At 39.6% G+C, this 23,171-nt stretch overlaps 1 protein-coding gene across 1 annotated transcript in view; it reads left to right on the forward strand.

Annotated features, from left to right (window-relative positions):
* PCED1B (PC-esterase domain containing 1B) overlaps positions 1-23,171 on the forward strand; it is a 214,127-nt gene that overhangs the window by 175,657 nt on the left and 15,299 nt on the right. Inside the window, 1 exon segment of the mRNA XM_033118000.1 lies at positions 16,826-16,995. Within this exon segment, the coding sequence (XP_032973891.1) occupies positions 16,988-16,995 (8 nt within the window). The 5' untranslated portion in view covers positions 16,826-16,987.

Consider the following 23,171-nt stretch of genomic DNA (forward strand, 5'->3'; position numbering starts at 1 on the left):
TCCTCAGAGCCTTTCTTTGGAAGGAGTATGGACTACATTGCCTTGATTTCAGACTTATAGCCTCCAGAACTATGAAGAATACATTTATGCTGTCTTAAGCCACCCATTTTGAAATGTTTTGTTATAGTAGCCCTAGGAAACCAATATAGGCCTTTCCATCACAAAGCTTTCTCTTTCAAGGTCTCCAGATTTCCCTTTATGTCCCATAGGCCAGAACTGGGTCAGATGCCCAAACTTAGAACAATCAATGGTCAAGAGGAAGGAGATCTCCATAACTGGTTTAGATCTATCCTGATTCATCCTTGAGCCTGGGGAAGGAACTCACTCCCTGTGATCAAGGGATCTGTCCCCACCATTTCAACACACTAGAAGACGGGGGAAAATGGCCTTGGGAAGGCAATGAATGAAAGTTACTGTCATACGTAAAGATGGACTATTTTGCTGCTCGGCAGGTGGCACGTTAGAAATGCTGCCCTATTTAACAGTGAGATTCATCCCAAATCAGACCTTTACATACTCCAGAAGCACTCAGAAATATAGGGGAAAGATCCTAATTTAGGTAGATGGTTCCAGGGTGAGAAGTTAGAAAGGTGAGGGTATCTGAGAGGTACTTTTCACAGGGAGAGACCATGGGATCTCATCTAAAAGCAAGAGAAAGATGGTAAATTTAAAGAAAATGAAGTGTCAGGAGACTGGAAATCTCAGGGAGGAGAAAAGGCGGGTGAAATGATCTGGTACTGATGGAAATGCCCCCATCCCTACTCCAAGGGAATTATTAACCCAGTTTCAAAAAGAAAGAGAATGAAAGAAAAAAGAGAAACACAGATGTTGTTTTAACTGTAGACAGAACGTGTAGTAAGACATGTGGTTTTAATCTTCACTTGGTGACAGGCTTAAACAGTTAAACAGCAAACGTATCAATGTTGTTAAGTGTGTTTTTTTCACAGCTAAGATGGGGACTAACCATGCTCATAAATTCAACTCCAAGGACCAGAGATAATAGAGAGAGTAGCTGTTTGAGCATTCCATCCCCCAGGCAACTTCCAACTCTACACATTCTGGAATTCCTCTTTAAATATTAAATTGGCTTCACTGAGGGCTTGTCTGAGAACTATAGATGTGTAGTAAAGAGGCCAAGTCTTGCAAAGTCTGTGGCTTTACAACTTAGAGGAAAGTTACACTTCCACTGGAGTTTTTCTGTATGTGCCAGCCAGGACCCGTCTGCCAGCTCTTCTATCTGGACCTATCCTTTATCTCACCTGCTTCAAGTATAGGATTTTAATTGGCCAACTGATCTCCCTTTATCTTCCTGACCGCACCAAACTCTTTGAGCTATGGCTGCTTTATTCCCATAGGTTGCTCTGCCTGGGGGCACCTCCCCCTCTTTGGTGTCCCCGCTGTTCCCCCAGACATACATCCATCACAACACCATAGCATCGTGTGACATTTATTAAATTACATGTCCATCTCCCCTTACTAAGGGCTCTGGAGTCAGAAGCCATGCCTCAGTTATGTTTGTGTTCCCAGCACCTAACATAGTTAGGGGTCCATTAAATGTTAGAGGAATAAATAAATAATTAAATGATAATCCCAAGGGAAGCACCATGTGGTAAATTCCTCAGCTAGAACTCATAGGGATCAGTGATGTCCCACACAAAAGCCTTATAGGGACAAGAATCCAGGAAGGATTGTGGACCACAGGTCTTCCTGGTCTGTGGGAAACCATGGGATAAGCTGGGAGACATAAGGCAAAAATCCTTTGAGCTAATCTGATTTATTTCTACAAAATTCTAGGCTTAGGTGTTATAATCTCTATATCTGATGTGAAAAGTCTGCTTTTCTTAGAAATTGAAAGGAACTTGAACCATTTCTTAGGTAGTTTCAAGACGAAACTGCTTCTCAGAGTTAAGGACTTCCTTTTCTGAATGTGCACCTCAAGAGTTGGCAGTAAGGGGTAAGAGTGGCAGAGCCTGAAGATATGAACATGAACATGGAAACTCTCATCGTCCAAATTGAGATGTGAAACGTAAGCGGTAGCCGTCCAGTTTCACTGTGATGCTGGAGTGGGCAGAGGAGGAATGGAGTTTGGGTGAAAGTAAAAAGAAGTTCAGAGGACTGTTGGAAACATTCTCATTTTACTTGTTCTCCCTAAAAGCACACCTGTTGCTGGTAAAATGGGACTTTTGCCAGCCCTAGTTACACAATTGTGGGATCTAGGTGCCAGACTCATGTTGCTTCTTATTGTAAAATGCTTCTGCATTGCCTTTTGGCCTTTTGTGATTTCTTCCATTTATTAGGTCACTGTGACCTTTCTCGCCATGTTTACTCACAATACCGGAAATGAGTTCCCTATCTTGGGAACTCCTTCTGTTCTTCCCAATTCACCTCACTTTGCTGTTCTTTTTCATTTCTTCTTCCTTACATTTGATCATTTTTATCTTCTGTATTTCTTCCACTTTATTGCTCACATTATTGGTTTCCTACCCCAGAGTCTGGAAGTGACCTTAAAAAGTTATCTAAGCACAAGAGTGTGCATCTTCTGCTTCAGAGATGAGCTGCCACTACTCCGTAGAGCACCTTTGTATGACATGGGAAAAAGGCATCCCTTCCTCGCAGGTGCAACCCCTGCACCAGGGTGAGCAGAGAGCAGACTGCTTTCAGGACCAACTGTCTTGTATGCTCTTGTGCCATGAACAAACTGCCCAACCAGAATGTGCAGTTGAAAGGGAGCAGAATATGCCACTTTGGCATATTGATTATTTTGAATTAAAGTTACTTGAGAAACAGCCCATGCAAGGACACTCTGACCTCCTTTGTCCCCTGAAAGCAGGAAATAAATCTCCCACGTGAAAGGTACCTACCCTGTACAAAGAGGGTAAAGGGCATCCTTATCACCAGAGATAGAGAATTTAGGCCCTAGAAGGCTGCATAAACAAACCTAATTACTTCTTCACTAATGTACCACTCAAAGCCCAAAACCCTTTGTCTTGTCAGTTCTTCACAAATGTACTGTTTCTTTGTCTAAAAGACATAAAAACTGCCTACCGTGGTCACTTTTTTGAGTCTCAAATGTCTATGGGCTCCCTTACGTAGGAAATTTAACATTTTTTTCCTGTTAATCTGTCTTATGTCAATTTAATGATTAGATCAGCCAAATACCTAGGAGGGAAGAAGGGGAAAGTTTTCCTGCTCTCCACAGTCCTAATCAGAAGAGTCCATAATTTTGCTCAAATAAATGGTTATAGAGACTATTATTCTCACGATGAACATATTCTTCTTTAAAGTCTACTTAATGGATGGATGGCCTGGGACGCACATTTATTTCTTCAGTTTTCATAGTTTACAGGTCCTTAAACACCACTCAAGGTTATATAGTTGCTTTCTGCTGTCAGAACATCAAGTCCAAACACCATGGACTTAGTTGCTGGGCCCTCTCTGCTTTTTAGTGCTATATCACCATCACATATTTTGTCTTCATTTCAGCAAACAATTAATGAGGCTCGACAATGAGCCAAACTCTTGAATCCCATCTTTTGTTTCTCTCCATCTTGGCATTTTCACTTCATCTCGCCCTATGACAAAATGGGCGTCCTTAAAATTTCCAAACAGAAGTCTCCCAAGAGAGATGTTTGGCAAGCCCTCGGCATACCTTTCTGCTGCTGCAGGCCTGGGAGCCACAGAACAGACCTCTTGGGTCAGTTCCTCTTGCCCCGCCTGGCACTCTTCCTAGTCACTTCCACCCGCCTCCCCACAAGCCCACATACCCATTTCCATACACAGTGCTCGGAAGCCTGCTTGAAGAGCACAAACTAGTTCCATACCTTTTGTGGGAATCTCTAGGTGTAAACTCCACACAGAAAAACAATTCTTTCTTCACACAGTCTATTGTTATTTAGAAAATGCTTTCATGTGCATTAGTTCGTGTGATCCTGAGTGGAACTGTCATGTGAAAAGCAAAAACGCATGAACTCAGACTAGTAAAATTCAATTATCTTTCAAGTTGTCTACCCCTTTTCTAAAGTGCGGGTTGGTTCCTAAAAGGGCACAGGGGAAAGCCCTGCCTCAATGTGGCCCCAGTTTCTGAGTCTCAGTCTCCAAAATGGGTGAGATCTCATGCCACTTCCGTCTGTTCTGACCCACTTCCTCCTTGCCCTGGTCTCTGAGACTGTGGCCTCCACACCTTCACTCTGGATCCCTCTACTAGACCTCTCTTCTTATCACTCCCTGCAGGTTTAGGGTGAAGTGATTTTTCTCACCTCCCCTTATAAATGAGATCCTTGATGTCTCTACCAGTTTCCAAGGGGAGCCTTCTTTACCTGCAGCCATCCAAATCCTGAGTCTGGGATACATGATTTGTTCACACAAACTCTTAATCTTTCCAAACAACAGTAATATTAACTAAAGCTTGTTATGTCTATGTGACAAGCATGGCACTCTGCTTTACACGTATTGTCCCACTACATGTTTACGACAAACATGTAAGGTAGGAAGAGTGTGCCCATTTACAAATGAGGAAGCTGAGACTGAATTTACGCAACATTTACCGAGAGCCCCACCTTGCTAACTTCAAAGCCCTGAGTTATCTGTTTTGAGACTCTCATCACCTCTTTATCTTCTGACAGCTTCACAATTCCATGAATTTAATTAAATCCAACCATGGAGACACAATTTTTGCTTAAAATCCCAAGTTTTCTTCCTAATGCTGTACCCCAGTATCACCTCTAACAATCCTACTGGATCTCAGAGGATCACCACTCCCAAATCCTCACTTTGATCTTCCCCAAGCAAACATTAGCATATCCACAACCCAGTACATTCACTTTTAGTCTCATCTTGGGTAAATTGGAATAAGCTATGTTTCCACAACAATCAGGAAAAAGAAATTTTTACCACAAGCCTACAGCTCTTCACACAGACTTAGCAATATTTGTCATATGGTCTTTGCCCTAAAGCAGAGGTTCTCAGCCTTGGTGGTAGGTTAGAATCACCTAGGCGCTTTCACAGGGTGTGGATACCTGGCAGGCTCCCTGTCCCGGAACTGAAGCAGAATTTCTGGGAGTGAGGCCTGGGTGGGTGCAGGCTTGGTTTGGTTTGGTTTGGTTTGGTTTGTACCAGGTGATTCGAATGAGAACCCCTGCTTGCCATTCTCTTTGCCAGTCCACATCCATTACCATTTTCTAGAGCCAACTCAGAATCATCCTGATACTATCTGTAGCATCTAGCACAGCACTTGCTAAAGAAATGATTGTTTTCTCTCCATACATCCTCATTAGCTCCTGCCCAATAAAACACCAATTTACTTTGTCACCTCTGTGTATCCAATCTACCCCATATCACCATGGACGATCCATTCATTTCTCTAGAATTATTGTTTTCTCATTGCATGTAGATCTGGTTTACTTAAACAAAATAGTAGCTATCTCAATAATGGAGGCTATGTTTTATATTCTTTGCCTCTTTCCATAGTGCCAGCAAAGAGTTTTTAAACCACAGTGACAGTAAATGGATGTTGATTACATGTAAAACCTATTCTTTTGGCTTTCATTTTCCTTTGATATGAAAGTCAAATAGGCTGCAGAGAAGAGGGCTGAAATAGAAATATGTAGCCTGGGGAAAAAAGAACCCAATGATGTCTAGTAAGAAAAGTGAATTTATATATACATATGGCAGACTGATTACCTGTCAAAGTGAATAATCCTTTTAGACATGAGCTCATTCAAACAGTAAATGATTTCGTTCAAAACTTTCCTTTGGGGATAGTTGCTGGAGCCTCTGTGTTATACAAATCCAACACTCTATTTAGCGGAATCTTCAGCGGAAAAAAAGTAGGATTGGATGAATCCAGAGCTCTACTTTCATTTTGAGCATAAAACTGGCAGCTTAGATCCTAGTCTGGGCTCTGCTACTAACCAGCTGTGACCTTGATATGTCATTGAGTCCATCAGAGCTCACTGACTCCCAGAGTTCTTCATAGTAATAATGTTAATGAAGATAGCTAACATTGATGGAGTACTTGCTGTGTACTGTGCTGAGCATTTTTCATGCATTGTTCCACTTAACCCTCACAATCATTCCTTGAGATGGGTACTATCATTATCCCCAACCAAGGAAACTGAGACTCACAGAGATTAATTTGTCCGATTACATTTGTCCAAATGTGTCCACGAAACGCACTTTTGTAAAAGCGTATTCATTCAAGCCTAGCTCAGAAGCCCACTCTCCCCACATCTGTAAGCACAGAGTGTGATTCTGGGTTCCTCTAACATTTCAGGCACACCGATATTTTAGTGCTTCTCCAATTATAGGGTGTTAATTTTTGCAAGTCTCTTCTAGCACACTGAGAGCATTTTGAATTCAGGGCGTGGTAGACACTCAATATATGTGCCAAGTAGACACTCAATTAGTAGACACTCAATATATGTGCCAAGTTAATGGTATAAACTCTCAGTTAGTCTTCACAACAACTTTGTAAGTAGAGCTATTCTTGTTTGTATAGATAAAGACTCAGAGAGGTTAAGTAACCAGCTCAAGTTCACACAGGAAATAAAAAGTGGAGTCAAGTTTGGACCCAGGCATTAGACAATCCTTACTCTATGCTGGCATCACTATCCACTTAGTTGTCCAAGCCCATCCAGAAACCAGAGTTACATTAACACAGAGGCCATTGGACTGAGGCGGTGCTAATGCTGTGGCCCCCTACTTAAGCAAACCAAAACCTAAGCCTATAAATATCTTAACTCTTTCACTGCATTCAATGATTTCAAGTATTTTTTCAAAATATGCCAGAAATCCATAAAAAACAAGAATCTGATATTTTGACTATTTTATGCATAATAATAATTTGAGCTGCTTTACATATAAATGACATTATTTTTATGTATGAAAATTTCGGATATATTCATTTGGATATATCCGACCATCACAGCAAAAGGGTTAAGGTTATGAAATCAAAACACAAAGACAACCAATCACACATAGCCAACGAGGCTTAAAGCCGTAGCCAATCAATCACTTCCTTGGTTTGCTTCTTTTTTCTCTATAAGGAGTCTCTCCTGGAGTTTGTGCTGATGGAACGCTGCTAACCACTTCTGGTTTGGTGCTGCCCTATTCAAATTGATTTTTGTGAATAAACTCTTAACATTTTTAATATGCCTCAGTTTGCCTTTTAACCCCAGGCAACCATTCTCTACCGCGTTTTCCTGCTTGTGCATCTTGCCCACCCCCCCGACTCCTCTCCAGTCATTCTTCAGGCCATCACCTGTCCCCATCCCCTTGATCACCACCATCCTTCAGATTACTACCTTCACTCACCTGGATTACTACAATAGATAAGGAGGAAGATTTGGAATTTTGGCTGACCTCCAAAACAAATGATTGTAAATTGTGGATAACCTATATAAACTGCAAGCATTTTTTATCATGTCCCTTAGAGACAAAGACATACTTCTACGTGTTCAGCTGTGAGTAGCTTAATTCATGGTTCACTGGAAAGTTAGAATTGTATTCTCACCCTGTGGCATAAATTTCCGTATGAAGGTCAGTACGCTGCTCTAATACAATGAGTCAGTCATATGAGGCAACCAGATAGTCTCCAAGACGCTAACTTTGTTTGCTGATTGCATTTCACCAGTTGACTTCAGAGTCAGCCATTTCAAACTCAGTTGTGAAAACCACACTTGTTTTCCTGAGTTGTTGCTGTTTTTAACCTATTTCATTGCTCAGTCTCTCTGGGGCTGGGGCCTTCCCTTGCCCTTGCCCTCGCCCTCACTAAGCTGCATTCCTGGTTACCTTGACATTGAATAAACAACACACGCTTTTGGTGCCTTTTGCTGTGCTCAGCCACCTGTAAGGACACTTGGTCACGTTGTATTAAGACCTTCCTGCAGTACTGGCTGCTTGTTCTTTGCTGCCAGCATCCTTCAGAAAACTTCCTCCCATGCTCTTGAAACAGATCTGTCTCCCCACTGCCTGCCTCATCTCTTTACCAGTACTGGAACTAGTTTAGATCGAACCCATACAGGTCCCTTTGATATCTACCTCTTGCAAACACAAGAGAAACTTCTTCAGAGCAAAGGAAGTAAGTCATTTTTTGCAGACTGCTCAGACTGTTTCAACAATGAAGCTTCTGCGAATATTAAGGTCTGCTCTTCTGGGAACTGCAGAACAAAGTACTCTAGTTAATATTCTCATTTGACCTGCCAAGCAGAAAGGTCACACTGGTAGGAGTTCCGTGTGCTATTTAAAGAACGGATGTTCCTTAGATGGGAAAGCGGCAATATATGGCCAGGGTTTTAATGAGGCAGGGAAAGGGCTAATGTGGCAAAATTAGATAGTAAATGAAATTGTTCTCTTCAGAAATGACACTGGCCATTTATTCTGTTTTGTAATTCCATGGAAAGTTATTGTCTTCACTGTGAGCATTGTGAATTATTCATTAGCATTATATATTTCAGTTGCTACATGAAAGGTGTTTTTGTATGAGAGGCAAAGAAACCTGTTTTCATTTTTTGAAATTAGTCTTTAGGACTATTTCTAAAAGTTAGCACTATGTCTCAAAAGAGAAAATGAGGATCTTGAGAAAAATGAAACAATCCCTTTCCACGTCCATTATTTTACAAGTCAATGCCATCTAATGAGTGATGGCTTTCAGGCTATTCCTTTTCCCTCTACCTAACCTCCTTCTTCCTCTGGTTGTCTTCCTCATTTAGAGGCAACAGCTCCCAGAAAACTACATGATAGTAGATAGAGGAGGGGTGGGTATTATAGAAGACGTAGTTCCTGGAATATGTCGCAGTAAGATCCAGAAACAAGATTTTTCATAGCGGTTCAGTACCGTTTAATATCAGATATTGAGGCAGGCGAGGAAGAGCTAAGAAAATCATACCTTAGTCCATCAGAGTTGTCTCTTCCCTGTTTTTCAATTCTCCACTTCCTCACCTTCCATTCAGTTTTTGTGTGAAATTAAATACTCATTTTTCACTTTATGTCCATGCGAATAGTAGTCGCGAGTTAATGTTGAGTGCACTGTGATTGTGTTTTTTTTTACCACTTGCTTTTTTCCTGTAGTTAATAATTGTGTTTTTAAAAAATTGCCAAATTTTCTTTGTCCCTATTACAATTCTTTCCATACTTTCCATTACTCTATAAGTCAAATTTCCCACAAGATCAGTCAAACTAGATCATGTGTCAGTTCCCATTCCAGAATAAATGAATTCTTTTACATTTGCCGGGGTGATGACATATAGCTCTATGTTTTGAAATTTAAAAATCTTGACATTTTCAAAGTAGAGTGTTTATGAGTGTCCCTTTTAAAAATCATGAAAACTATATTTAAAACATGTATGTAACTTATACCATCTTCAAGTGGGAGTACATTGCTAGGAGATAGTAGAGCTTAGGAGCTACCTCTCTGACATTAGAATACCTCACTTCAAATCCTCCCTCTGTGCCCACTTGAAACAAGATTCTTACCTATTTGTGCCCCGTTTTCGCACACATAAAATGGGGATAATAGTACCTACTACAGGACTGTTTGAGGTTTAACTTAAATATATAAATAATCAGTAAATGTGAGGTATTATTTAGCACAACATCAGAAGAAACAATTTAAAAATACTGAGGGACTTTCTCTAAAGTTTATGTATGAAAAAATGTAAACACAAAATTAAAAGTAAAACTAGTAAGCTGGAATAAAACATTTGCAGCGTGTATGATAGCGTAAAACATTAACATATTTAATATATAATAAGCCTTAGATAAAATAGAAAAGCAGGCAAAGCACATAAATTATCAGTTTATAAAAGAAATAAAACCAGCTAAAAGAAAACATATCTGCTCTCACTTGTAATAAAATTGCATGTTAAAATACAGTGATATACATAAAAAGAGAGAAGACACAGGTTACTAATATCAGAAATGAGGGAAGGGCCATCACTACTAATCCCATAAACATTAAAAGAATAATAAAGGAATTTTATGAACAACTCTATGACCACAAATACAATAACTCAGATGAAATGGACTATTTCTTTGAAAGATGCAATCTACAAAAACTTATCCCAAGGAGAAATAGAAATCTGAATAAACATATATATATTAAAGAAATTAAATCAGTAATTAATAATCTTCCAGAACGTACTGGGCCCAGATGGATTCACAGGTGAATTCTACCAGACATTTAAGGAAGAAATGATAGCAATCCTCTACAATCTTGTCCAAAAACAGAAGCTGAGGGAATACGTCCTAGCTCATTCTAGGACTCCAGCATTCCTCTAACGGCAAATGTAGACAAAAACATTAAAGAAAGGAACACGATTGACCAATGTCCTTCATAAACATAGACTTAAAAATCCTCAACAAAATGTTAGCAAATCAAATCCAGCAATGTATAAAAAGATTTACATACCATGATAAAGTGGGATTTATTCCAGGTACAGGAGGCTGGTTCAACATTTGAAAATCAATTAATGTAATTCATCTCATTAACAATCTACAGAAAAAGCATGTGATTGTATCAATAAATGTAGAAAAGGCATTTGAAAAAACCCAATACTTATTCATAATTTAAAAAAAAGAAAAACTTCAGCAAACTAGAAAGAGACAGGAACTTCCTCAACTTGATAAAGGATATCTACAAAATACCTACACCTAACACCATACTTCATGGAAACTAGATGCTTTCTCCCTAAGATTAGGAAAGAGGCAAGGATGTCCCCTCTCACCACCCCTTTTCAGCATTGGATAGAAGTCCTCACTAATACAATAAGATTTTTGTTTTAAAAAGGAAGTAAAAGGCATACAGATTGGAAAGGAGGAAATAAAACTGTCTTTGCTCACAAATAACATGATTGTGTAGAAAATCCCAATGAATCGACAAAAAACAACTCTTGGAATTAATAAATGATTATGGCAAAGTTACAAGATGTAGGTTAATGCACCAAAGTAATCACTTTCTTATATACCAGCAATGAACAAGTGAGCACCATTTACATTAGCACCAAAAAGAAATACTTACATATAAAACTAAAGAAATATGTAAAATTATATGATGAAAACTACAAAACTGATGAAAGAAATGAAAGATGATCTAAATAAATGGGGAGTTATTCCATGCTCGTGGATTAAGAAGACTGAATATTGTTAAGATATCAGTTCTTTCCGATTTGATCTACAAATTCAACTCAAAGCTAATAAAAATCCTAGCAAGTTATTTTGTGGCTATTGACAAATTGATTCTAAAGTTTATATGAAGAGCCAAAAGACTCATGCTAGCCAGAATAATATTGAAGAAGAACAAATTCAGAGGACTGACACTATCTGACTTTAATTTTTACTATAAAGCTCTAGTGATGTGGTATTGGCGAAAGAATAGACAAATAGATCAATGGTACAAAATAAAGAGCCCAGAAATAAACCCACACAAATATAAGCAACTGATCTTTGACAAAGGAGCAAGGGCAATTCAGTGAAGAAAAGGATAGTCTTTTCAGCAAATGGTGCTGAAACAGCTGGACATCCACATGCAAAAAATAAGTAATAATAATAATGAAAGAAAAGACAAGAAACAACACAAACCTTAAGCCTTTCCCAAAAACAGATCACAGACCTAAATGTAAAGTGCAAAACTATAAAACTCTTAGAAGATGAAATAGGAGAAAATTTAGGTGACCTTGTGTTTGGCAATGAGGTTTTCGATTCAACACCAAAAGCACAATCCATGAAAGAAAAATTGGTAAGTGGAACTTCATTAAAAGTAAAAACTTCTCTAAAAAGACACTGTTAAAAGAATGAAAAGATAAGCCACAGACTAGGAGAAAACATTTACAAAACACATATCTGATTAAGAACTTATATCCAAAAAGTACAAAGAACTCGCAAAACCCCTTAAGAAGAAAACAAGCAACCCAACTGGGCAAAAGATCTGAACAGACACCTTACCAAAGAAAACACAGATGGCAAATAAGCATATGAAAAGATGCTCAACATCATATGTCATTAGGGGATCACAAACTGAAACAACAATGACACACCTATTAGACCAAAATCCAAAACAATGACACCACCAAATGCTGGCAAGAATGTGGAGCAAAAGGAACCTCTTTTATTGCTGGTAGGAACGCAACATGGTGCGGCCACTTGGGAAGACAGTGCAACAGTTTCTTATAGTGCTAAACTTAGTCTTGTCCAATCCAGCAGTCATGGTCTTTTGGTATTTATCCCAATAAGTTGGAAATTACAGCCACACAAAAACCTGCATTTGAACATTTATAACAGCTCAATCACAGTTTCCAAACTGGGGAAGCAACCAAGATGCCCTTCAATAGGTCACTGGATAAACAAACTGGTATATCCACACAACGGAATAGTATTCGGTGACAAAAATCAAATGACAGACTGTCAAGCCATGGAAAAAAAAGAAAGAAGCTTACATGCATATTATTGCTAAGTGAAAGAAGCCCATCAGAAAAGGCTACATATTTTATAATTCCGACTATATATGACATTCTGGAAAAGGCAAACTAGAGAGACACTAAAAAGATCAGTGGTTGCCAAGGTTTCTAGGGGAGGGAAGGAGGAGGACGTGCAGCACAGAGGATTTTTAGGGCAGTAAAACTGTTCTGCATGATACTGTAGTTGTGGATATATGACATAGTGATACACGATGGTACATGACACTATGAAATGTGGTGCATACAAGTATACACTTGTCCAAACCCATAGAATATGCCACACAGAGTGAGCCCTAATGTAAACTAAGACTTTAGTTAAAATAATATATCAATATTGGTTCATCACTTGTAACAAATGTACCACATTAATGCAAAATTTAATAGTAGGGGAATTTAGAAGGTAAGGGAGTATATATGGAAAGTCTGTACTTGTTTTCTGTAAACCTAAAACTGCTCTAAAAAACAATCTATTAGTACATTTTTTAACATGGTATTATATATAATGATATAGCATGTTTCACTAATGATATTTCAAAATTATTTGTATATTGCAATATTTACTATTGGTGAGGATGAAATCTATTTTTCACTCAAGGCTAGTTATCTTTTTTAAAATTGCATATATATTTATACATAGGAATGTATATACAATTTGTGTGTGGGAGGGGTGTGTCTACCTCTATTGCTTTAAAACCTCTATTGCTTCTCAGTGCCCTCTACAAACAAACAAAAAAAACATTATATTCACTCCCATACTGGTTGACCAGAGCAGTGCCTAGTACATAGTAGGCAACCCATAAATATTTACTAAATCAATGATGAGTGATATTCGTATGTCAGATGTTGAATGTAAATGACTCTTATGAATGCACTAAAATGTGCTATCATCTAGCCCATACATATTTCTCCATCTTACTTATAAGGCTATAACAAGCATTACCAAATACTCAGCTGATATCAGGATACAATGTGCCTATGGCATTCGGCTACATCCGACCAATAACTCTAACTTAGTTCAGCTTGTTCAAGAGTAAGTGGAAAATATCATAATGACATAAGTTAAACAGTAAAGGGCACGTGAGATGTGGATTAAAAGGCACAGTTATTCATTTCAATTCTATTTCCCCAGTGTTTTTAAAAGCAAAATAGAGAGTTGTTTGAAGTTATCTGGGAGGCTTTTTAAGTTCTAGGTGGTATGGTTATTAATACTGCCCTAACAATATTTTATTATTATTATTATTATTATTATTATTATTATTATTATTATTATTCCTTAACAAAGGAAACAAAATTTTTTTTAAGGTCATCTTTGAGTAAACCCTAAGCATCTATCTGGAAACAGGCTACTGAGCTCTGTCTGTCCAATTGTGAAGAAATATTAAGTCATCAGATAGACTACAATACCAGTATACTGGTGTTACAAATATCCAATTATCTGTATTAATTGTTAAGTACCACAAACAAAATAAAAACAACTGAAAGCTGCGTATGAGGCATTAAGGCTTTGAGAACCTGATTTCAATGAGCTACTAAGAAATGAAAATTCATTAAACTCTGTACTTAACAAAAGGGTAAAAATTTGCCACGACAGGGAGTTGCTACTTAATAGCACCATCTTAGCTCCCATTCTTGGGTTGGCAAGGCTATGAGAAATTGTGCCAAAATTGGCCCATCAAAAAATGATGCTGCATTGCAGAAGCACATGTTTTCAGGCTATGCCAGACTGGACGTTGCCTGGGAAACTGGCTTCTGCTACAGAGAGAAGGGAAAGCTTTCCTGAGGCAAGGTTGTTTCAGAATTCTCTATCTCTGGCCCTGTTGTGGCTTCTGCTTACCTGTCTTCTACCCACTGCCCCAATTTGATCTCATGTTGTGTTGTCCCTGATTTCCAGATGTTTACTTGAATTTGACTCCCTCACTGTCTAGACAGAAGTATATAAAAAAAACAATAACCTCAAAGATGTTTGGTTTTACCAATATAGTGCTTTTTTTTTTAGCCAGTGTTTTAAAAACCAGGTATATTTCATAAAGATCTATATTTACAGATTTTTCTTTTTGAACGCTTGGAATAGCTGGTAATCCTGAAGCCATATTCCCTCATGAAGCAATCAATAGAGCAGTGTGGCTACTGCTCACTTAACTGGCACGTGTGTTCTCCAGGTCGCACAATCCCCTCCATTCCCTATTGCCCCAGCACTGAAGCTGGGTATTAATTTTCGTTTACCACCATACTTTTATTTGTTCTTTCCATATGGTAGGGAGGTATTTCTCTCTTCCCATGAGAAGTGGCAAAACAAAAGATATAATAAGAGCTTAAAGGACGTCAAGAAAGCTTCTTTTCGCCAGGACTGCCATCTTCCAGGAATTCGTCAAAATGGCCAACAGAAATGGAAAGAGGAGAGGTATCTGCTATGTGTTCTCTGCTATGGGCCTTTTAGAAAACATGGAGTTGTTCCTTTGGCCACAGACATGCGAATCTACAAGAAAGGTGATATTGCAGATAGACATTAAGGGAATGGGCACTGTTCAAAAAGGAATGCCCCACAAATGTTACCACGGCAAAACTGGAAGGGTCCACAATGTTACCCAGCATGCGGTGGGCACTGTTGTAAACAAACAAGGGCAAGGTTCTTGCCAAGAGAATTAGTGTACATATTGCACATATTAAGCTCTCCAAGAGCTGAGATCACTTCCTGAAACGTGTAAAGGAAAATGATCAAAAAGAGAAGGAAGCCAAAGAGAAAGGTACCTGCGTTCACCAGCCTGCTCCACCCAGAAAAGCACACTTTGTGAAAACCGATGGAAAGGAGACTGAGCTGCTGCTGGAACCCATTCCTATGAATTTATGCCATGATATGTGTAAAAAAAATAAAAGACCTCTACAATGTTAAAAAAAAAAAAAGAATGTCAAGGAAAAACATACACTATAATTCTTGGAGGAAGTGAGGACAATTTCTACATGTTTAACATGCAGAGTGAGTGTACATGCAAGAACAGACCCTGCTCATTTATTCTCTTATATTTCATATCTAATCCCTACAGCCATTGGAGTTTGCCAGTTCCTGGTCTGGTTCTCGGACTGCTGGGTGTTCTTGGAATGTGCATCATGCTCTGGCTCTATCGCCAGTCCTAGTTTGCTGCCTAGTTTCTTTAATCCACGACTGCCTACAGACCAGGAGAGGCAGGTCCTACATCTTAAAAGTTCAAGGGTCTGGTGGCTCTAATTGCTCCTCCTCATTTGCCTGCCTCATTGTCTGCAAATAAGCTGATTTATGTAAATGGGCCATAATATTTCCTTCTCATTTAACAATAAATGCTATATATTCAGATAGTCTCAGTATAAAAGAATCTGGGTAGCCTAGCTCAGTTTTCTCCCTAATTGTTTCATCTTCCTTGTAATTGAGGTTATCTGTAGATTCTGCTATAACCATCAACCAATTCAGCCAATAGTTTGGGTTTTTGTTTTTAATAAAAAAACAATGAAGGGGGAAAGGGTAGGAGGGAGATAAAAGAAAAAGAACTAACATTACCCCCAATAAATATTAACCATAATATTATTAATACTTGATATCAGGCCTGTGGTTTTTCTCTACCTCCTCTCTCCTTGGTAATTCCTTCAGCTTACTGGAGACAAGGCAAAGAGTCGCTTCCATTTTCTGCACTCTATGTGAACTGACTGAAAAATCCCAGACTTTTTAAAGGCCCTTATACGTTGGAAAGGAAGGTGAGAAAATAGATCTGAGGGTGATCGTGAGTGCTGCTCCATCTCTACCTTCCACTCTGCACTCTCAAAAGCCAACACCCCAGGCGACTAGATGGTATAGCCAGTATGTGCTCCCCCCTTACATAGTTGGGTGTCTGAAAGGCCAGAGACTTTGACAAAATCATCCAAAAGAACTGGAGCGGGAGCCAACTTTGCTGCATTGAAGTAAAATGGAGGAAGGGGCTTTCACTGTTCAGGTTGAAAGAGGATGTTAGCAAACACTTACTAAAAATCTCACTAGGAGAAGATGTAGCTGAGGTTCCCCGGGTGGTTTCTAGCTGAGGGCTTTCAGGGAAAAATCTTTTCAGGTCCTAGGAGGTACCCCATGGTCAAAGCACCAAAAAATAAAGGGACTTTAGCCTGAAGGTGACAGATGGAGGGCTAAATGTAAAATGAATGATTAGGAGATTACAAGTGTTGGTTTGCATACGCATGTTGGATTGGTTGAGATGAAGTGGGGGAGCCGGCAGACTGTACTAATTACCTCCTGAAAGAGGAAGCCCTGAGCCACCTCCACAGAGCAGGCCGAGGCCACAGGGGCATGCCCTCCAGCTGGCTGAGGTTGCCACCCCCACCCAAGCCTGCTGACGGAAGTGCTGTCTCTCTCCTGATAGGACAAGAATGACCCAGCAGATCGGCAAGGGGCCAAGAGAAGCTCCCAGCTGCCTTTTCTTCCTCTTAGCATGGGTGACAGTGGGACATACCCACTGACCTGTCTTCCTTCCTCCTCTGGACTAAACGATGAAGGGACATGACAATAAGGAAATCGTCCTTTCATGAACACGTAAGTATGCATCCCTCATTATCAGACACAACCGCAGGTAAAGAACTTGCATCAGGCTTGTGAGCCGCGTCCTGGCCCTGGCCATCAGTGATACATCCCCTCCCTAAAGACATCCACTGAGAGAACTTATTCAGATACAACATTTGGGGGTTTGTTTGTTTGTTTGCCTTTGATTTAAAGAAATAATAAGCTTCTTCTCGAGTTTTCTTTAACAAACTAAGCATATGACTAGCAATGTTTGCGGATTTTTGTCTACTTCCTCCTAAAATTTAAGTCTGTGGTTAATCAAGCTCTGCAAAAAAGTTTCTCCTTAAGTCTGTGGGTTAACATAACTCTCTGAATAACACCCCACATTTTGTTAGTTGTTTTCTGAGTATAAGCAATCAGAGTAAAAATTTAAGTAAATGAGCTATAAGTTTTCCCTGGGTCTCTCTTCTGTGGCTCCACCAAATGTCAAGGATGTCTGAGGCTGCTGTCACCAGACACACGCCTGAAACCAAAGCAGTGACATGTTAAGTGACAGGCTTGGTGCTGTCAACTCAGCACCGGCCTTTGTTCCCCTACAGGCAATAACAAAACTGCCTGCTTGACTTTGCCACAATGTTTTAGTTTCCGTTTATATCACCATTCTCCATGTGGCACCAGTGTCGGCATGGAAGTGACACCTGTCCAGGAGGCGATGAGGTGCCAGGTGTTGGGGGTAGGCAGAGAGCAGGGGAAGCTGATGTGGACTGGATCCAGACCTTACTGCTTCCTAGCTAACTGGCCTGGGGCAAAACCTGACCCTCGGAAGCCTCCTTCCCTCATTTCATATTCCTCGTGGAGACAGGAACACCTACCCTGCAGGATGGTTTCAAAGGTAACAACTAATGGACATATGATGTCTGGGATGTAAAGTAGACTCTTGGTAAATGATAGCAATAATTACTATTGTTGATTTTGTAAAGAGTTAATACACTTAAAGGGCTCAGAATACTCGGAATAGTATACTCAGTGAGTGTTCATTATTATTTATTATTGAGATCCAAGGGAACCCAGATGCCTGTCAGCTGGGGACCTTCAGGCCTCGCTGCAGTCATGCTATGTATTTGGCTAATATGCCTGATTCAGAAGAGGCAGAAGGTTTGACATTTTCAGAAAACTTTGACAGGATTTAACAACTTAAATTCAGTCTGTGAAAGGGAAGTGAAATTAGATGATCTGCATCTTAGAAAGAGCAAAAACTGCAGGTTAGAGAATGGGGTGGAGGAAGAAAAGAACATGTGGGAAGATAAATTAGGAAGCCATGGCAGGATTTTAGATCTGAGCTAAGGTAGAGGCTGTAGGAAAAGAAGCGGACTGAGCAGAGAGCATTTAGAAGATAGGATCTACTCTGCTCCTGGCAAGGTAAGGAAGGAATCACAGATGATCTTGCAATTTCTGTCCTGGAGCAATTAAGTGAACATTGACTTCACATACTGAAAGGAGGAATGAGCTTGAGGAGTAAGATAATTACTTTAGAATTTATTTTAAATTGGATCGTGGCATAGTCACAGAGTTTATCCAACCAGCAACAGAGACATTTCTTGATTCTTAGGTATTTTTGTCATGTATTTTAAAACCGCGTCATGATTTAACTGACATGCATCACCACGAGTAAATGCATGTATAGAAAATAAACAGTCTTTTGTTCTGATACCAATCTATAAGTATTGGTACTGTTACACAGCACTTAGAAATCATGACTAAGAAAACAGAATACTGACAAATGAGTCAAAGGTTTGTAGTCATAGGATAATTAAACTGGGAAACATCAGATTCAGAGAAGCGAAGTAATTTCTAGTTCTCCATCTTCATTTATTTAAATGTATTTCAGAGATTCAACACGGAAATATACTAAGGAGAGAAATGGCCTAAAGGAGGAGTAACCAGTAACATTTGTAACCAGTAACATTATTTGTGTAAATAATTTGGAAAAATATTTAAAAGCCTGCTTTTTTACCAGAAGAATGGAATAGTGTTCTGCAATTGATTTGTAAAACAAATTATGCAATTTGAGTCAATCATTTTATTTAGAAAGCAAATATCCATCTGAAAAGAGTCTGACCAGAAGCCACTTTTCACAGTGCTATTCATGGAGGAATATTTTTCCTGTGAGTCCCCAAATGATGTAGATGATGTTGGACCCGCCGGCAGTTTCTGGGTGTAGGCCGGGGTCGTGAGACCGAAAAATGGAAACACGGACCCAGGAGAGGCAAAGAGTTTTAAAAAGAGGATAGTTTATTGAAAGCAAAGAGTCAGAGCTCCCAAACGGGAGGGGGTCCCGAATGGGGGTGGCCCCGAGACTGAGGCAAAAGCTCTTACTTTTATACCTTCCCTTGCCTGTTTGGGGAAGGAGAGCTGTTTGAAGAAGGGAACTGGCACCTTCTAATGAAATTCGTCTACCAGATTTGTTCTGCTTGCCCATCCTAAAGGAACTAGCAAAGTAACCCACTCTTATCTATCAGATCAGCTCCGTTTGTCAGGCCAAAAGGAATTTTATGATTAACCTCAAGGCCTTGTTACATTATGTCCTGGAGCAAAGGAGCGATTTCAAAAAACCTGGAGTTTTAGGATATGGCTGTCTTTTGTTTATTCCACCAGGGACCTCCCTGTCTACCTAGGGACAAGCTAGCTAACCTGTATCACTATTTACAGTAAAAAAAAAAAACGTTTTTCCCCTTCTTCTTCCTCCCTTCCCCCCAACTCTAGTTCAAGCTGTTGTTTCTCGGTCTAGTTGTGTAGAACACAGCTCCCTGGCTCATGCTGGTATTATGAGCCTTGCAGTCCCCCCAGCTGACGCAGTCGGTCGCCAGTCATTGGTCAGCCACTCACAGCAGTTCACGGTAGCTCTCGCTGGCTGCCCGGGCCATTCATGCTGGCCACTGGCCACGGCGGCACACGGCAGCCCAGCTCCAGGGAGAGCTGTGATTCACAGTCTTAGCTATAGAGGGTGCGGCTCACTGGCCCATATGGGAATCGAACCGGCGACGGCGCTGCAACCACCTGAGCCACCGGGCCAGCCCTGTTAGAATTAATTTATAATGCCACTTACAAGCATGTACTTTTTTTAAATATACAGATTTTTTTAAATTGTCAATGTTGTAGATAGCGCTTTCAAATATGACAAGTTGAAAAAAGAGAAATTTTAAAGAGAAATTTTTAAAATGCAGATCATGAATGTGAAAGATAAAGGAAGATTCTTTGCCACTGATTAGGAGAGGGATGATACTCTTAGCATATTTCTGGTCTAGGATGAAGCTTCTTTATTTGCATAGTTTATGCTAATGAGTATTGAGGAAAGGAAAATTTATTGTAACTAATAAATAGCAATATCAACTAACTGGTAACATAAAACATAAATAGAGTATCTGAGAGCTACTGGCTTTTATAGATGTGGTAATCCGGTGAACTTTAGAGAACTGTACTATGGAATATTATCCAGCCTTAAAGAAGGAAATTCTGTCACATACTGCGCAACATGGATGAACCTTGAGAACATTATGCTAAGTGAAATAAACCCGGCACAGAAAAACAAATACTGTTTGATCCCCTTCTATGCGGTATCTAAAACAGTCAAATTTATAGAAACAGAAAGTAGAACGGTGGTTGCCAAGGGCTGGAGAGAGGGACAAATGAAGGGTTGTTATTTAATGGATATAGAGTTTCAGCTCTACAAAGTGAAAAAGTTCTAGAGATCTGTTTCACAACATGAATATACTTAACATTACTGAAGTATACACTTAAAAATGGTTAAGATGGTAATAAGAAAGAGTGAGGGAGGAGGGGGAGAGAGAGAGAGAAAGAGAGAGAGAGAACTGGAATCAGAAAACTATACCAATGGTTTGCAGTCTTCTATAGGTGAGGGACATTGCTAAATAATTCAAGGCCAAATTCTCCTAGGGTATTAAGTTATTCTTTGTGAAAGGCTTATGACTTTTCTTTTTCTGAAATTCATGAACTATGGGTCTGGGACTCTGGGACCGAGACTCAGGAGGCCAGTTCTTAGTCAGAGCTCAACTGTCAGCCTAGCTCTGTGATTCGGGGGGCTGCTTAACCTCCCTGTGCCTCAGCTTGGCCTAAGGATGATCTCCGTCATCCCCCCACTTTCAGATCTTGTTTCTGCAGGCATAGGAGGGCACCAGTCCATAGAGTTGTGCCCAGCCACAGGGTACTTTTCAGCGGTAGCCATTTAAAGTATATTTTTATATTACTAAGTTGGTAATATAAAATAGTAATTTTTTTGTATTACTAAAGCACGGATGTATGTATAGTAATTCCTAGAATAAATTGAGCATTTATTAAATGCCTAGCACTTTGCATAATCAATGTCCGCCCCTAGAATTGGGCCAGAGAGTACATATTAAGTAACTCTCCCAGTCACACAGCTCATACACATAGTTGGGACTCTGAACTCAACTTTTCCGCCTGGAAAGGCCATGCTCCGAACCACTAAGCTAAACTGGAGCACAATATGGAACTTGCATAAAAAGTAAGAATTCTAAAAAAGTTCATAGAAAATTTTAAGAAATCCTAACAGAATGGGGTCTTTTATAAATTCACTTCTTTAATTCCTGGTAAAACCACCAATTTGGCTCTTCTCAACCCTTCACCTCCCAAATCCCAACAACTCTAGCCTTGCTCCTCAACAGCACAAAGTTTGCAAGTACTGACTCAGTGCAGAATTTAGTTCAGTTACTAAATTGCACTCACGAGAAGTTTTAATCCTGAGTCTCAGAATTCTTAATATACTATCAAAGAAGTCTTTGTGCCCAATAGAAATAAATTATTCATATGTGCTTAAAAGTGCGAAATGCAAGTGCTTTGAAGAGAAATTATCAAGAATACATACATGGTTTCCAGTCATACAAGCAAAGAAAACACATACCGGGGGTGCCAAAAAATGTATACAAGTGGACACTTTGGTCAGTGTTGCTCAAGCAGTAGTTCGCTGTCATCAGAAGTGTCTGATGGACACTGATGGTAACCACTTTGAGTACCTCTTATAAGTGCAGAAGTCAAACGTGACTTCTATTCATCTTTTCTTATCGGTATATGTTGAGTATTACAATGTTAATACAATTTTCCTTTCTTAAAATGTGTATACATTTTTTTGGTACCCTCCATATTATTTTGTGATTTGCCAAATTTAGTCCTTTTTTAAGGTAGCCAGGCATGGATTTGAACACAAACACACACCAGCTGGCTGAAATAAGTGCATTTATAAGTAAATATTTAGTGGTTTGATTTCTGGCCCACTTGAAGCACTCTGTTCCTAGAAGGTAAGAAAAATAGCAGTGTTCCTTGAAATAGAAAATGTGGATAAAGTGATAATGGCTCTTATGACAATAGGTTTAAATTGATCTGTAGCTGAAGCTATTAAAGAGTTGTTAATATAAAAGGAACATTATTTTTGCCCTTATGTTTAGATTTTTTTTTTTGCTGTCTAAAATATTTGGCCTTTATGGGTTTGGTTTTAAATAAATTGTGGATTAAAATAAATTATAAATTTACAATTGCATGTGGCATGCATTATAGAAATCAAAAGGCAAAACCCCAACCCTGATTGAACACAAGTTTTGCCTGCTCCGCACCAGCACCCATGTGGCTGAAACAGACTAGAGAAAACCAAACATCCGTCCTAAGCACCTCACTTCAAATAAGGGCTCCCAGCTTTCAGTGGGTCTCCATGCTGCTCAATAATTACAGCCTCTCTCATCTCCTAGATGACTATTTCATCATATGTTCTTCTTGTTCCTCAGACCTTTAATACCACCCTCCCTGGATCACTCTCAGCTGTCACCTTGACCTTGTTTTGGGTTTCACGGAGAAAATCCAATCAGGAAACCCCCCACAAGCTGGCACCTCCATACCCCAGCATTATAGACCTGTACTTGCTCTTTCCCATCATTTCCCTCGTTCCCAACTTCCATGCTCCTATTCAAGGCCAACTCCTCTACTTGGGCACTAGATCCTACCACTGGAACCAACTCAAGGACACTGCTCCCGCAATTTTCCCCTTTTCCTCCTGTATCCTCTGTTTTTCCCTATTTACGGAATCATTCCCATAAGCATAAAACCATGCTATTATTGTTCCCATCATAAAAGAAAATAAAACTCTCTGAACCCCACTTCATCCTCCAGCTGACTTCTCATTC

The sequence above is a fragment of the Rhinolophus ferrumequinum genome, chromosome 10 (genome assembly GCF_004115265.2).
Source record: "Rhinolophus ferrumequinum isolate MPI-CBG mRhiFer1 chromosome 10, mRhiFer1_v1.p, whole genome shotgun sequence".
NCBI classification, from domain to species: domain Eukaryota; kingdom Metazoa; phylum Chordata; class Mammalia; order Chiroptera; family Rhinolophidae; genus Rhinolophus; species Rhinolophus ferrumequinum.